We start from the raw sequence: 16,566 nt of genomic DNA on the forward strand, positions 1-16,566 counted from the left end.
CCGAAAACAATACATGCACGTTGATTAGATAAAATATACATCGCAGCTTTCTGATTCATTCATCAACGCACGGCAAAATTTTCGCAATTTTTGAAGAAAACCACCACAAGACGTTAATTCGTTTTCAGAAGCAGACAGGGATTCGCCTTTAAAAACACATCACCAAATTTTGACTAAAATAATCCCCTGGCTTTCGGAAATTTTTCTGATCATTATGGATTTTGCGCCGACAAACAGGCAAATTACGGCTCATCTCTAATAGATAAACAAAATAACAAAACATTTTTTAGGTGTTTTTTTCGTTTTCTTTCAGGATATTCGTTGATTTTCAACCAAACAAACAACATTCTCTGTGGGTACTTTATTCGAAGAAACTTCGCGAGAGAAACTTTCGCGAATCTACAAAACAAAGAATTTTCGCGAGATAAACTTTCGCGGAATCTGAAATTGGAAAGTTTTGGCGAGATAAACTTTCGCGATTCGTGATAAAAAAAGTGGCCTATATTTCGTATAATAGAAAAGTGTTTTTTAACGATGTAATTTTTTTTCTAATAGTATTTAAAAACTTCTATTTACAAATTGGATTTATCGTCAAAATCACAAAACATATCAAACACATTTCTAGGCTCGTCTTCTTCCGGCTCCCACGCATCGTCGTCATCGTCTTCTTCGCTAATAACTCGGTTATAAGCCAAAGATTTGAAACATCATCGCTTTTGTTTATTTCTAAGTTTATTCCAATCTCGTTCCCAGCACCAGTTTTATTGGGAGGGCAAGCCAAGTGAGGGCGAGTCAAGATATAACTTTTAAAACCAGCAAATTTTTTTTTAAATTTTAGTGGATAAACTTTTGCGAATCGACAATTTTGTACTGAAGAAACTTTTGCGAATGGCCATTTTTGAAAGTTTCGCGAGACAAAGTTTCGCGAAAAAGGCCAAAAAACGCGAAATTCGCGAAAGTTTCTCCGAATAAAGTATTAATAAGAGTTGTTTAAAATAGGTGTACTTAAATGAGAAAAATTCTCGAGAATTTAATTCGACGACGTGAAGTCTCTAAAAAAATGCTTCGCGGAGTTTTTTTACTTGTGAGACGAGAGACTTGTGGCGATTCTACAACCCTTTATACACTAACACTTCTAATATCGACCAAAACTAAACTCTCCCAAAAATTAGTAAATTGGAAATACAAAAGATTTAAAAATTCAATTATTGTTTTAAAATCATCTCAAGAAAAAGCTGCCCAAAATATTAATGTTTTCTTTTTCGATTTTTTGTTACAGCCGATTTGAACTGCTGTTAAAGGAAAAAAATGTGTGTTGGGTCTAACGAAGATGATCCTGGCATTTTCTTGGAAAATGAGGGAGAGGGGAGGGAGTTGTTTGGAGTTGACCAAAGGGTTCCATTATACTTTGATCAATTTTTTTTTTAATATGTAAAACTATTTAAGTTAATACAACAAAACAAAATAAAAAAATTTTTAACGCTCTTTTCACCGAACTGTTTTTTTTTCACAAAAGACATTTAATTGCTACACTAACCCAAAACGACTCCATTATGTCTAAATACATTTCCGTTTTCATTACAGAAAATAAATGAAGTTAGTTTCATAATGACATCAACTTAACAATTAAGTTGCATGACATTTAAGAAATATAATTGTGAATCATTTCTTTGTGATTAAATATGCATGATCAGTAAGTTCACAAGTTTCCTTGCAATTAATTACGGCATATCATCATCATAATTTTTTGTAGAAGATGCTGTTTTTATTTTCTTCAAAGTCTATGGGAAGCGAGGTAAACTATTTTTTATAAATATCAAGTTGTATTTCAAAATAAATTTTCAACTCCTCCACGAAAATAGGAGGACAAATAGCCATACATTTAAAGTTGGAATTTTATGCTCCACATTTGCTTTTAAGTTTAAGTTGACTGTGTTATTTTGAACTGCGGAAGTTAGACTGTAGGACTGATCAAAGGCTTTCTCGCCATGCTGTTGTGAAAGCTAGCCTGGGGAATTCAGTAAATTATTAATAATTGCAAAGTTGTTGTCTCGATTATTGCATCAGAAACTTCTTCTCTTAAGAAAGATGTTTCAATAGCAGGAAGGAATTCCTAAAACCGATAAAAAACCAGCAGGCATCCTTTTACGCTCATACTGCGAGTCATTGTCCATTGAGCGATACAAAGCCTAATATCTTATCAGCATAAATTCGTACATTGAAATATCCAGCAAAAGGCATCACAAGCAGAATCTTAGGAGTAAAAATTTTCATTAAATTTAATGCCTTACAATATGTCCAAGGCGAACGTCTAATGCTTATACAGAAGAGTTGTTACAAAATTCTCATAACATTGGCATTATTGTTTTCTCTGAAACTCACTAACCTTTCGAAAAATAGATATTAATTGACATTCCAGAGTTATTGTTTTGTGGTTCTACTAGAGGATGGCCAAATTAGGGGGAGAATTTGCAGCATATATTGTCGGAGCATGTTTTTGGAAAATATGTAAAAACCTTGAACAAGATAAGTTGTATGATCAAGAGGTTTAAGTATTAGTCACTGGGTAAAAATTGTTCTAAATTACATAATCTAACGACTCCCTGACACGAAAAATGTATTGTTAAACAGTTTGGATTTGAAGTTTAATAACAAGTTAATAAGAAAATTTCAACCCATTAAAAATAACAATAGCAACAAAAAATTACGACTTAATTACACAGTGGCTTATGGTGAAATGCATAGAGATAAATTATAAGGGAGGGGGGCATGAAGTGTCCGGGCGCCTTACGCTGAAGTGACGAAACTTAACACTGTTGTAAAATGTCTTATTACAAACCTTGACGTCAGAAATACCTAAAACAGGCTATTTTCCTCTTTTCTTTAACGATAATTATTATTTTTGACGTGTTAATGATGCAACGTTATTGATTCCTGCTAGATTTGTGGACTATATATTAAATAATTGACTTAATACTAAAAATAATTTTAGTAACATCGCAAAGATCGAAAATGATGTCACATCTGCAAGAAAGTTGATATTTTAAAGATATATAAAAAAAATTCCAGAAGTATTGACACTTATGTCATTAAACCTAGTACGTATGTAGAATACACGTTTTTTATAAGAAACTTAGTCTAGTTCTAAAACTTTATTTTGATCTAAATTTACTGTTTTTTAGTTCTAAAAGTTCCTATTCGGGTTCTTATGATGCAACCTCTTTCTTAATACCACCCTTTTATTCTGCAAACGATGGTCCAGATACTTGGATTTTTTCTCCGCAATGTTTAACATTTTCTTCACATTTTTCGTTGTGTTCTGTAGTAAGGTTTAGACGATTATTAATACAGTGAAGTATTATCATTTGTCAACCCCAAGCACAAAATAGATTATACTAAGACTTTTGGCATTGCCACCTTGATGCAAAGTTGTCACAAAAATTCTTTCGCGGTCGTTACTCCTGCCAATAAATTTAAAAACCTGAATAGTAAACACTGTGTCAGTTTATTTATTGGAAAACTAACACAACCATTAAGTCTGTTTTCTTTCTGATTTCAGTTCAAATTTAAAGATTTCATTGAAGATGGTATGTACATACAACTTCAAGTATGCTTTTTCAATATTGACAGTTGTTTCACTTGTTCCACTCACCTACTACATCAAGGATTGGTATCTTACCATGTCATGGGGCAATACGCACGAGGTATCGTTTATAAAAAGTACACATGATGTGTATTCGCAGCACAGAAATTGCAACTCTCTCACCATAGATGAATTGATCCACGGTGAATGGATTCCACGTGAGAACCTAACAGCAGAGTATGTGAAAGGAGTACATGCTATGAATAATTATGTGAGAGAGAAACGTGGCATAAAAAGTCTAATTAATCTTCGTACTGATGGCAAATGTGGGATGAAATATCCTATCAATGGGTTAGTAACTTCCTTGAAGTTTTATATGCACAGATCAACCTCATTCCCAGGGTATTTTGAATTTGCAGCGCGGCTCAAAATCTCACACGCAGCTTATCTTCCATGTTCTTTATTGGTTTTGGACATATTACTACGGTTGTTCAGATGCCACTGTAGTGTCGAGGTCATCACTGTTACAGCCCCGCGCACATTCCCGGATCCCTGTAATCAGAGCCCCGTAGTTAATTTACGTTGGTTAAGAGAAATCTCAATTTAGACTTTTTTTGCACTATGAATTATCAGCTTAAGGATCACAAAAATCTCTTAAAACCCACTGATCTATTTTCGCAGTACTTTATCTTCAAATTTTGTTTTGTTTTTTTAAATCCTTGGCCGTAAGTTTTCTTTGTCTTTTTATTTACGTTACACTCTTGATTTTTGATAAAAAAGATTTAGAGAGACAGATGTGACCATATAATTAAAATCTTACACAAAAAGGCAGTCGAATGTTGCGCGTCTGTTTAAAATGGCTGCGCAAAACTTTACGTTGTACCTCCCGCAGAGTTTATTTTGGGCAACCACTGATTTTACTACGGGTTAACATTTAGTCCATGATAAAGGCCGTCGAAATTGGGCTACAGATACTAAATAGCAAATGCGATACAACAGGTAAATTTCCGTGTATTTTTCTCACAGGGTATCGACATAGATTTGCTTATTATAGTTGTAAATCTTATAGGAACAGTACAAAAAAACGCATGACAATGTTTTCCTTTATTTTTAGTTATCAAAGTCAGTGTGTAGCAAACTCGACCAAACCATGTTGTAGCGAGCAAAAAAATAAATGTGGAAATGGTCCCGAATACTGCAAATGCCTTCCGGATTGCACAGATTATTCAAATCAAATAAATCCAGAATTAATGAAATGGAACGAAACCTTTTGTCCCTTAGATAACTTTACGTCATTATCAACATGTGATTTCCTACAAGAAAGATATTCGTCAATCACATTTATTGGCGATTCCCTTGTAAGGCATATGTTTCAAGCCTTTATGATACATGTAACTGATGATGCCGCATATGGTTCAATGAACTATAATCTCACAAGAGAACAGCTCAATCCTTGCAAAAATGAAATGCAATTTTCTGAAACAGGTTGTCGTCTGAAATTAGCACTCAAATGGCGAGATGTAATTAACAATCCAATGTACTGTAGATATGCCAAAAAGAAAATAAAATCGAGTTTTTTTACTGCTAGCGTCATCAAACACTTACCAGACGTTTTAAAGATTATTGACGAACGTTTATTAAAAGAACGTCCATTGTTTTTGGTGTACGTTGGTGGACATGACAATTTTCAAGCTGAAAAGACATGGAAGTATTTTTTAACGCCATTAATTGACCATTTAGTTAAAAATAAAATCAGAAAGCCTTCCTTTCTTTGGCTAGGCGGAAACACTAATGGACCATTAAAGTTAGTGCAATATTCTAAGAACCAAGGCTCTAGAAAGGCGTTTGATTATATACAAGTACTGTCAAAAAAGCTAGCAGAGAAAGGTCTTGCGCTGTATGACTTTTTTCCGATGACAAAAGATGTTTACAGTTTCGACGGTACTCATTTTGGATCAACATTGAATGGCATGAAAGTTAAAATGTTAATGAAACTGTTGAGGTATAACTCGTTTGAAGTGCGGTAATAAAAACCAGAATGACACTATTCCAATCCTGATTGGATGAGAAGGTGGGAAGATTGAACAGCAGCTTGTAGTTCTTTTCCGTAGCTTTTGATTGATTTAAACAATTTTATTTATGTTTGTCATAAAGATTTTATTTATATATTTAGACGTGTAAGTATACTTTACACTAGGTACACTCGAGTCTCCAACAGAACTCTCACTATTAATTTTTTTATTAATTTTTTCAGCTAGGACGACATCCTTATTTCACACACCCCTACTTTTAATATTTCACGTTTTTGCCACCCAGGACAATACGAATGTTGTGAAGGTTATAAACGCCTAATGAACGCCTTCCATCTTCTGTCCCCTTTTCTGACTATTTCAGTACTATTAATATTTCAGAAACTTTTCACCCACCCACTACTATTCCGCTCCCCTTCCCACACACTATTAGAGACGCAAGAATATGGAAAGAACAGGATAATAGAGATTAAAATACAAAAACATCCATCTGAACTAAGGGAATAACAAAGCAGTGGCTAGGAAAAAGAGAAATACGCTACAGTTTATTTTATTGGTATTTAGTTACTTCAAAGTTCTCTTGGAAAAATTGTTTTTTCACAAAAAATTCACACAAAAAATTCACGTAAGATGAATACTCATCTTCTGTAAAAGAGCACACGCTTTTGCGAAAACATTGTTGTAAAACCAGCAACTCGCAATTAACCACCAGCTTTAATTAACAAAGACACACGTCAATACTGATTGTGATATACAAACCATGTCGACTTTGCGCATAATCACGCCTTGCAAACTCGATAACAGTTCTTTATGAAACAGTACTGGCACTACTTTTAAAATCTCTCGATAAAACACCATCTTAGCACAAATGTGCTAATTGACACCTTCGTGCCTAGTGCTATTTACAAATTTGCGTTGAAAAATAATAAATACTCAACTGCATAACCTGGACTGTAATAAATCTAATTAACTTACATTTTTGCTTTATGCTTTGAGAACAAAAGCCCACTAAATCACCTGGCATTGTAGGGAAAACAAAAAGACTGTTTGTCAGTGGTAGAAAACAACAGAGTAAAAACACACCAAAATCCCTCGATGCAATAATGGACTTCGAATTGGAGGATATGAATATAACGGAATTCCCGTTTCAAATTGAAGTACTATAGACGCCTCCTCTAAACACACCATCTACATCAACTAAAACAACAACCTCAACAACAATGGCAACCAACAAAATAGAACCTGTACACCCGCCATTGATAAATAATATTGGACCTGGCAACAACCTTGGCAATTCGACAACAAAACCTAAAGGTGGAAATGAGATCGAACGTTCCATTTCAATGTCGACTTTAAAGGTTTCATCAACAACCAACCTTGAAGCACAAAAAAAGTACAATAAATCCACAAACAAATACCATCATTGACATAAACTGTTTTGTTATAAGCGTAACTTTCTTTATATAAGAGCAACTCTCTTCCCCCATTACCAACTCTATTATAACAGGAAAACTTAATATACACCGTTATAAAACACAACATCACAATACATTTAATGCAAAGATACTGGGAACTAACTTGTTCCGTCATTTTAAGAGGAAGTGTAACGAACAAAGGTACCGTTAATTCTAAAACACAAAATAAAACAACGTCGTGACATGAGCTACAATATACCAACTCTCTCAAAAAGGAGAGAAATCCATATCACCATAGCAACTCATTGTACTCATGATATGAAAAAAATATATTTACAATTGGTCGAATCGAACGACATTTAGTAACGGTCTGTTACCACAGCCATCCAACAACATAGAGACATAGTGCCCAAATCAACTTCAAAACGACACTTGACACCTAAACTGTTTTTCAAACCAACTAAAATTCATATTACCATAGCAACATTATGCACCACCATTGTGCCTTAAAATATCAAACAAAAAATGTACTGTAGAACAGCCTGTTGACACAAATTTTCAACAAAACGTAACGCATGGACACCTTTAGCCGTGTCCAACTCTGAAATTAGCCGTACTAAAATCCTAAATTGTGTTTTACTTATAAAAGAGACCTGAGTACAAAGTTGCAACCGGTCTCTTAAATTAATCATAACCCATATCGCTATGGCAACAACTAATACTCACATTGCGCTTTTTTGAAAAAGACGAACAACAATCGAAAACGGCTCGTTTAAACGGCCCTTTAACTATATATGGCTGCACATGTCTTAAAATCGACCTCTTTTCACTCGAGTAGCTGTCGTAGCAAGACATACATACGCAAGATATACATACGCAAGATATACATACGCATCATGAATCAAAACGATCCTTTGAATTTGTTTCAGTTACACGACAATGAGAACGGTAAGCTAAAAAAAGAAAATTGTTCTTAGTAACTGATGAGAATACCTAAACAAAGGTATGGCCCACTATCACGAGGAGTTATTGATTAGTCCGTGCTAGGACGGGGCTGAAAACTCCAATGACGGTAGAAATCAACTGATGATCTCATTATTCAGTTAGTTTTTTAAAAAGAACGAAACACAAATTGCCAATATCAACACTTATATATTGGTAGATAACCAGAGCAAACTACAACAACATGTTCGCTCAAACAAATTTAAACTAAACCAATTTGATCGTTCAATGTACGATGGGGAAAGCGAGAGGGAATAACACACTGATTTTCACACAGTGTTATGCTGTCTTATTGCTGGTTTGATTACAACCTTGCTAATAAATATTGTAATGTATTTTATGTTGTCATTTATTCCCCCGTTTTGATCAATTGTTCAGAATACTTAACGTGTATCGTGTATCTCAGAGAGTCGGTTTTATGGCGTTTTAGTGCTTAAAGGGCGTAAAAAGGCGTTGGCCCCCCAAACCCCCAGTTGCTTAATATCGCACCTTCGGTGCGATGTTGACCCTGCGGGTCAATGCTTCGACTAAGGTTAATTTTTTTCTGGCTACGCCCCTGGCTCTCTGAGTTATTCCTGTCTAAATGATCTTTTTTTGAAAAGGGAATGATAAAGGCTTAAAGACATTTTTAATTAGGTCGTGGATATTAATAGGTCTAACTTAAGTTTCGTTTGAACTTTGAAAGGAGAATTAAGAAGGGCAATATTGTGCTTTTTGCAGGCTGAAATTGGAAAATGCGACTTTCGTTTATAAAAAATGGTATTTTGACAAAAACAGCTAAACGGGAGGGGTGTTAATGAATGGAAATGGGTAAATTGCAAACGCTTTTTATACACTTTTCTACAATATTTTCCTTAAAGTTAATTGAAAACACGTATGCTTAGAATAAAATGAAGGGTGCAAGAAAAGTTCTATGAAAAGCAAGATCTTTAGAACATCGGCAAGAGAATTATCACCAAGTCCTAACGCTTCTTAGCTGAGACAGTTTTCCTGATGAATTGGATCTAGAAAGTATATATTTTACCATACCTTCCACTCTTCCACAAGGAATTGTTTATTTTTATCACCTTACTTATCCAGATGACAAGTTCGTGCCTCCAATAACAACACAACTATTAATTGAAAAAAAAAGAAAGAAAAAATCTGTTGAAAGTAATTATTACAATAATAATTAGCTAGCTATAATTTTTGTATTTATTATTATTAGTCTGTTGTATAAATCTCTCTTTCAACTAGGTTCTTCTAGCTAATATACTTAAAGCTTTTAACAAAATTAAGGTGTATTGGGAAGTAAAAAAAGCTTCTCACCATTTCAGCTGAAATGCATAACTATATTTTTCTGCACCTAAATGTAAACATCTTCAGGAAACAATGTCTGAGAATGAACAATGCTCTTTTTACATTCCACGAAGAGAATCAACATTAATACACTCTAAATCGACCAGCATCTCTGAAGTAGTCATGAAAGAATCCAAACAAACAAGCGTTAGTTTTTGGCTGAAATTGACAGATGGGAGTTAGAGCTATAGCCTAATAGGTTATGAGTAACCACACACTAGTGTGAAAATTACGTCACAATTTTGATGTCACACGCCTCTAAAGGGAGATAAGAAGAGTGGCGGGCCAGTTAGATTTGCTTTTTGACTGACTGAGTGACTGATTAGTGTTCAGTCAGATTGTTTTATATACTTTGCACTTTGGGTAGACCTTGTTTTGAGCTAAGGCAGAAATTTTTATAGGTGGGGTAGAGGGTTTTGTTATTTTACATGTATGCTTCGATTCTGCCAACATCTACTTTCGCATTGACGTTGACATGGAAGTGGAACAGAAAGGGCTATGAACCATAGTCTTTATCCGCAAGAAGAAAATTAAAATGTGGAGGGATTTTAATGCATTCCATCTGCAACACAAGTATCGCCTAATTTTCCGGAACATTGACACCATTTAAATTTATCTGACTAACATCCTTAGGATCCTAGCCTAATAAACCTCACTCTCAAACATTCAAACAACGTTATGCGTGGCAACAATAGTAAAGACTGGGCTACTAAGGGACTAACATCATCATCATCATCATCATCATCATCATCATCATCATCATCATCATCATCATCATCATCATCATCATCATCATCATCATCATCATCATCATCATCATCATCATCATCATCATCATCATCATCATCATCATCATCATCATCATCATCATCATCATCATCATCATCATCATCATCATCATCATCATCATCATCATCATCATCATCATCATCATCATCATCATCATCATCATCATCATCATCATCATCATCATCATCATCATCATCATCATCATCATCATCATCATCATCATCATCATCATCATCATCATCATCATCATCATCATCATCATCATCATCATCATCATCATCATCATCATCATCATCATCATCATCATCATCATCATCATCATCATCATCATCATCATCATCATCATCATCATCATCATCATCATCATCATCATCATCATCATCATCATCATCATCATCATCATCATCATCATCATCATCATCATCATCATCATCATCATCATCATCATCATCATCATCATCATCATCATCATCATCAAAAATTATAGCTAGCTAATTATTATTGTAATAATTACTTTCAACAGATTTTTTCTTTCTTTTTTTTTCAATTAATAGTTGTGTTGTTATTGGAGGCACGAACTTGTCATCTGGATAAGTAAGGTGATAAAAATAAACAATTCCTTGTGGAAGAGTGGAAGGTATGGTAAAATATATACTTTCTAGATCCAATTCATCAGGAAAACTGTCTCAGCTAAGAAGCGTTAGGACTTGGTGATAATTCTCTTGCCGATGTTCTAAAGATCTTGCTTTTCATAGAACTTTTCTTGCACCCTTCATTTTATTCTAAGCATACGTGTTTTCAATTAACTTTAAGGAAAATATTGTAGAAAAGTGTATAAAAAGCGTTTGCAATTTACCCATTTCCATTCATTAACACCCCTCCCGTTTAGCTGTTTTTGTCAAAATACCATTTTTTATAAACGAAAGTCGCATTTTCCAATTTCAGCCTGCAAAAAGCACAATATTGCCCTTCTTAATTCTCCTTTCAAAGTTCAAACGAAACTTAAGTTAGACCTATTAATATCCACGACCTAATTAAAAATGTCTTTAAGCCTTTATCATTCCCTTTTCAAAAAAAGATCATTTAGACAGGAATAACTCAGAGAGCCAGGGGCGTAGCCAGAAAAAAATTAACCTTAGTCGAAGCATTGACCCGCAGGGTCAACATCGCACCGAAGGTGCGATATTAAGCAACTGGGGGTTTGGGGGGCCAACGCCTTTTTACGCCCTTTAAGCACTAAAACGCCATAAAACCGACTCTCTGAGATACACGATACACGTTAAGTATTCTGAACAATTGATCAAAACGGGGGAATAAATGACAACATAAAATACATTACAATATTTATTAGCAAGGTTGTAATCAAACCAGCAATAAGACAGCATAACACTGTGTGAAAATCAGTGTGTTATTCCCTCTCGCTTTCCCCATCGTACATTGAACGATCAAATTGGTTTAGTTTAAATTTGTTTGAGCGAACATGTTGTTGTAGTTTGCTCTGGTTATCTACCAATATATAAGTGTTGATATTGGCAATTTGTGTTTCGTTCTTTTTAAAAAACTAACTGAATAATGAGATCATCAGTTGATTTCTACCGTCATTGGAGTTTTCAGCCCCGTCCTAGCACGGACTAATCAATAACTCCTCGTGATAGTGGGCCATACCTTTGTTTAGGTATTCTCATCAGTTACTAAGAACAATTTTCTTTTTTTAGCTTACCGTTCTCATTGTCGTGTAACTGAAACAAATTCAAAGGATCGTTTTGATTCATGATGCGTATGTATATCTTGCGTATGTATATCTTGCGTATGTATGTCTTGCTACGACAGCTACTCGAGTGAAAAGAGGTCGATTTTAAGACATGTGCAGCCATATATAGTTAAAGGGCCGTTTAAACGAGCCGTTTTCGATTGTTGTTCGTCTTTTTCAAAAAAGCGCAATGTGAGTATTAGTTGTTGCCATAGCGATATGGGTTATGATTAATTTAAGAGACCGGTTGCAACTTTGTACTCAGGTCTCTTTTATAAGTAAAACACAATTTAGGATTTTAGTACGGCTAATTTCAGAGTTGGACACGGCTAAAGGTGTCCATGCGTTACGTTTTGTTGAAAATTTGTGTCAACAGGCTGTTCTACAGTACATTTTTTGTTTGATATTTTAAGGCACAATGGTGGTGCATAATGTTGCTATGGTAATATGAATTTTAGTTGGTTTGAAAAACAGTTTAGGTGTCAAGTGTCGTTTTGAAGTTGATTTGGGCACTATGTCTCTATGTTGTTGGATGGCTGTGGTAACAGACCGTTACTAAATGTCGTTCGATTCGACCAATTGTAAATATATTTTTTTCATATCATGAGTACAATGAGTTGCTATGGTGATATGGATTTCTCTCCTTTTTGAGAGAGTTGGTATATTGTAGCTCATGTCACGACGTTGTTTTATTTTGTGTTTTAGAATTAACGGTACCTTTGTTCGTTACACTTCCTCTTAAAATGACGGAACAAGTTAGTTCCCAGTATCTTTGCATTAAATGTATTGTGATGTTGTGTTTTATAACGGTGTATATTAAGTTTTCCTGTTATAATAGAGTTGGTAATGGGGGAAGAGAGTTGCTCTTATATAAAGAAAGTTACGCTTATAACAAAACAGTTTATGTCAATGATAGTATTTGTTTGTGGATTTATTGTACTTTTTTTGTGCTTCAAGGTTGGTTGTTGATGAAACCTTTAAAGTCGACATTGAAATGGAACGTTCGATCTCATTTCCACCTTTAGGTTTTGTTGTCGAATTGCCAAGGTTGTTGCCAGGTCCAATATTATTTATCAATGGCGGGTGTACAGGTTCTATTTTGTTGGTTGCCATTGTTGTTGAGGTTGTTGTTTTAGTTGATGTAGATGGTGTGTTTAGAGGAGGCGTCTATAGTACTTCAATTTGAAACGGGAATTCCGTTATATTCATATCCTCCAATTCGAAGTCCATTATTGCATCGAGGGATTTTGGTGTGTTTTTACTCTGTTGTTTTCTACCACTGACAAACAGTCTTTTTGTTTTCCCTACAATGCCAGGTGATTTAGTGGGCTTTTGTTCTCAAAGCATAAAGCAAAAATGTAAGTTAATTAGATTTATTACAGTCCAGGTTATGCAGTTGAGTATTTATTATTTTTCAACGCAAATTTGTAAATAGCACTAGGCACGAAGGTGTCAATTAGCACATTTGTGCTAAGATGGTGTTTTATCGAGAGATTTTAAAAGTAGTGCCAGTACTGTTTCATAAAGAACTGTTATCGAGTTTGCAAGGCGTGATTATGCGCAAAGTCGACATGGTTTGTATATCACAATCAGTATTGACGTGTGTCTTTGTTAATTAAAGCTGGTGGTTAATTGCGAGTTGCTGGTTTTACAACAATGTTTTCGCAAAAGCGTGTGCTCTTTTACAGAAGATGAGTATTCATCTTACGTGAATTTTTTGTGTGAATTTTTTGTGAAAAAACAATTTTTCCAAGAGAACTTTGAAGTAACTAAATACCAATAAAATAAACTGTAGCGTATTTCTCTTTTTCCTAGCCACTGCTTTGTTATTCCCTTAGTTCAGATGGATGTTTTTGTATTTTAATCTCTATTATCCTGTTCTTTCCATATGGTTTTTGTTGTTGTGTTTTTTTTATTTTGTGCTGTCCATGGTTGGTGTGATCATTTGATTACATCTAGTCATGCTGATGAAGCCTGATATTGGCAGAAACAGCAAGAATATTGAAATTGTCTGACTTTATTGTAGTTAATCCCTCTAAGTTATTTTTTTAACAATCATGAGCCTGATTGTTTTTACGTTTTTTAAGGTTCTTTGTTCCAGTTGTTGTTTGTTTTTGTTGATAAAAAATTAATTCTACATGTTAGAACAGTTTGGTGTGACATTACTATTTTTTATTGTTTCAAATGATATAAAAGGCTGAGGGTTGTTTCTTATAAATAATTTTTTTGGGAGATTTTTCTTATAAGCGTTTTTTTAGTTTCTTTTATCTTTATCTAATTATCAATTTTATGATATATTAGATGAATAAGAGGACAATTCTGGGCAGTTTTTGTACCCACAAAGTTCGAAATATTAAATGCTTCTGGGACTTTGTCCCAATCCCCACTCGGGGAATTACAACGCCCCCTCCCCCTCCCTCCTCCTAAGACCGCCAGTTGTTATGTCAAGCCTTGTCTAAACATTGCTGCCATTTTTATTAAAGTTATCGATATTATTATAACCGGCGGACCGGAACCCTGCATCCGTGCTTACGCTTTATAACAAGAAGACATTAGTTCCGAGGCCATTGTTCTTGCTTTTAGTATATTTACCGAGCAGATATTATGTAAAAGGAAAACATGGCGGCCCTTCGGCGATAATGAAAAAGAAAGTTTCAACAGCTTCAAATACCACATAGTGGTCGATCCCCTTAACTGTTATAACATTTACAATCTTGTTATAAATATCAACGACAATTTTGTTTATGTGGTCTTTCAACACAAGTTAAATAAACCTGTTTTATAGAAGTTACAAAAATTTTACGTGTATAAGCAATTTCTAAAAATTTTGTTTTTTAATATAATTTTAATTGCCAACGTCACAAAATATTCTACATGTAGTAGTTACACCTAGAAATATTGCAATATAACGAAATTTCGAAGCTTTTTTTCCTGATTTGAAATGATTTTGTGTTGCACTATTTTCGTTACAATTTCATACTCATCACTTTCTACAAAAAAAACCCTCTGTTACTCCACTATTACAAGCTACTTCGTACTTACATCAGGAAAAAACAGAGACTACATTCTGTAATATCTATTTTTCTGTAATATTTTTCGTTTAGTAAGACTGTTAGTTGCCGAAGCCCTTGTCTAATGATTGACATTTTAAATTGTAGCAATATTTGGTCAGCAAGAAAACTGTAGACACCTTAGTTCTGTCCAATTACTTGTATTGAAAATAATCAGTTAATTAACGTGACAACTTTGCATATTCTTGCGTCTCTAATAGTGTGTGGGAAGGGGAGCGGAATAGTAGTGGGTGGGTGAAAAGTTTCTGAAATATTAATAGTACTGAAATAGTCAGAAAAGGGGACAGAAGATGGAAGGCGTTCATTAGGCGTTTATAACCTTCACAACATTCGTATTGTCCTGGGTGGCAAAAACGTGAAATATTAAAAGTAGGGGTGTGTGAAATAAGGATGTCGTCCTAGCTGAAAAAATTAATAAAAAAATTAATAGTGAGAGTTCTGTTGGAGACTCGAGTGTACCTAGTGTAAAGTATACTTACACGTCTAAATATATAAATAAAATCTTTATGACAAACATAAATAAAATTGTTTAAATCAATCAAAAGCTACGGAAAAGAACTACAAGCTGCTGTTCAATCTTCCCACCTTCTCATCCAATCAGGATTGGAATAGTGTCATTCTGGTTTTTATTACCGCACTTCAAACGAGTTATACCTCAACAGTTTCATTAACATTTTAACTTTCATGCCATTCAATGTTGATCCAAAATGAGTACCGTCGAAACTGTAAACATCTTTTGTCATCGGAAAAAAGTCATACAGCGCAAGACCTTTCTCTGCTAGCTTTTTTGACAGTACTTGTATATAATCAAACGCCTTTCTAGAGCCTTGGTTCTTAGAATATTGCACTAACTTTAATGGTCCATTAGTGTTTCCGCCTAGCCAAAGAAAGGAAGGCTTTCTGATTTTATTTTTAACTAAATGGTCAATTAATGGCGTTAAAAAATACTTCCATGTCTTTTCAGCTTGAAAATTGTCATGTCCACCAACGTACACCAAAAACAATGGACGTTCTTTTAATAAACGTTCGTCAATAATCTTTAAAACGTCTGGTAAGTGTTTGATGACGCTAGCAGTAAAAAAACTCGATTTTATTTTCTTTTTGGCATATCTACAGTACATTGGATTGTTAATTACATCTCGCCATTTGAGTGCTAATTTCAGACGACAACCTGTTTCAGAAAATTGCATTTCATTTTTGCAAGGATTGAGCTGTTCTCTTGTGAGATTATAGTTCATTGAACCATATGCGGCATCATCAGTTACATGTATCATAAAGGCTTGAAACATATGCCTTACAAGGGAATCGCCAATAAATGTGATTGACGAATATCTTTCTTGTAGGAAATCACATGTTGATAATGACGTAAAGTTATCTAAGGGACAAAAGGTTTCGTTCCATTTCATTAATTCTGGATTTATTTGATTTGAATAATCTGTGCAATCCGGAAGGCATTTGCAGTATTCGGGACCATTTCCACATTTATTTTTTTGCTCGCTACAACATGGTTTGGTCGAGTTTGCTACACACTGACTTTGATAACTAAAAATAAAGGAAAACATTGTCATGCGTTTTTTTGTACTGTTCC

The 16,566-nt window shown here is 34.4% G+C and overlaps 2 protein-coding genes across 4 annotated transcripts in view; one reads left to right on the forward strand and one right to left on the reverse strand.

Moving 5' to 3' along the window:
* The window catches only part of LOC130647398 (heparan-alpha-glucosaminide N-acetyltransferase-like), a 103,443-nt gene that overhangs the window by 75,862 nt on the left and 11,015 nt on the right, over positions 1-16,566 (reverse strand). The gene's annotated exons all lie outside the window — the stretch shown is intronic.
* LOC130647400 (uncharacterized) lies at positions 1,684-7,036 on the forward strand. 2 transcript variants are annotated; one of them, XM_057453249.1, is made up of 3 exons: positions 1,684-1,795; positions 3,560-3,934; positions 4,698-7,036. In XM_057453249.1, the coding sequence occupies exons 2-3, from the start codon at positions 3,585-3,587 to the stop codon at positions 5,608-5,610; spliced, it is 1,263 nt and encodes a 420-aa protein (XP_057309232.1). In that variant the 5' UTR covers positions 1,684-1,795; positions 3,560-3,584; the 3' UTR covers positions 5,611-7,036. The 2 variants fall into 2 exon arrangements, with proteins under 2 accessions (XP_057309232.1, XP_057309231.1); XM_057453248.1 differs by lacking the exon at positions 1,684-1,795 and adding an exon at positions 2,686-3,098.

Source organism: Hydractinia symbiolongicarpus, chromosome 6 (genome assembly GCF_029227915.1).
Source record: "Hydractinia symbiolongicarpus strain clone_291-10 chromosome 6, HSymV2.1, whole genome shotgun sequence".
Classification (NCBI taxonomy): Eukaryota; Metazoa; Cnidaria; class Hydrozoa; order Anthoathecata; family Hydractiniidae; genus Hydractinia; species Hydractinia symbiolongicarpus.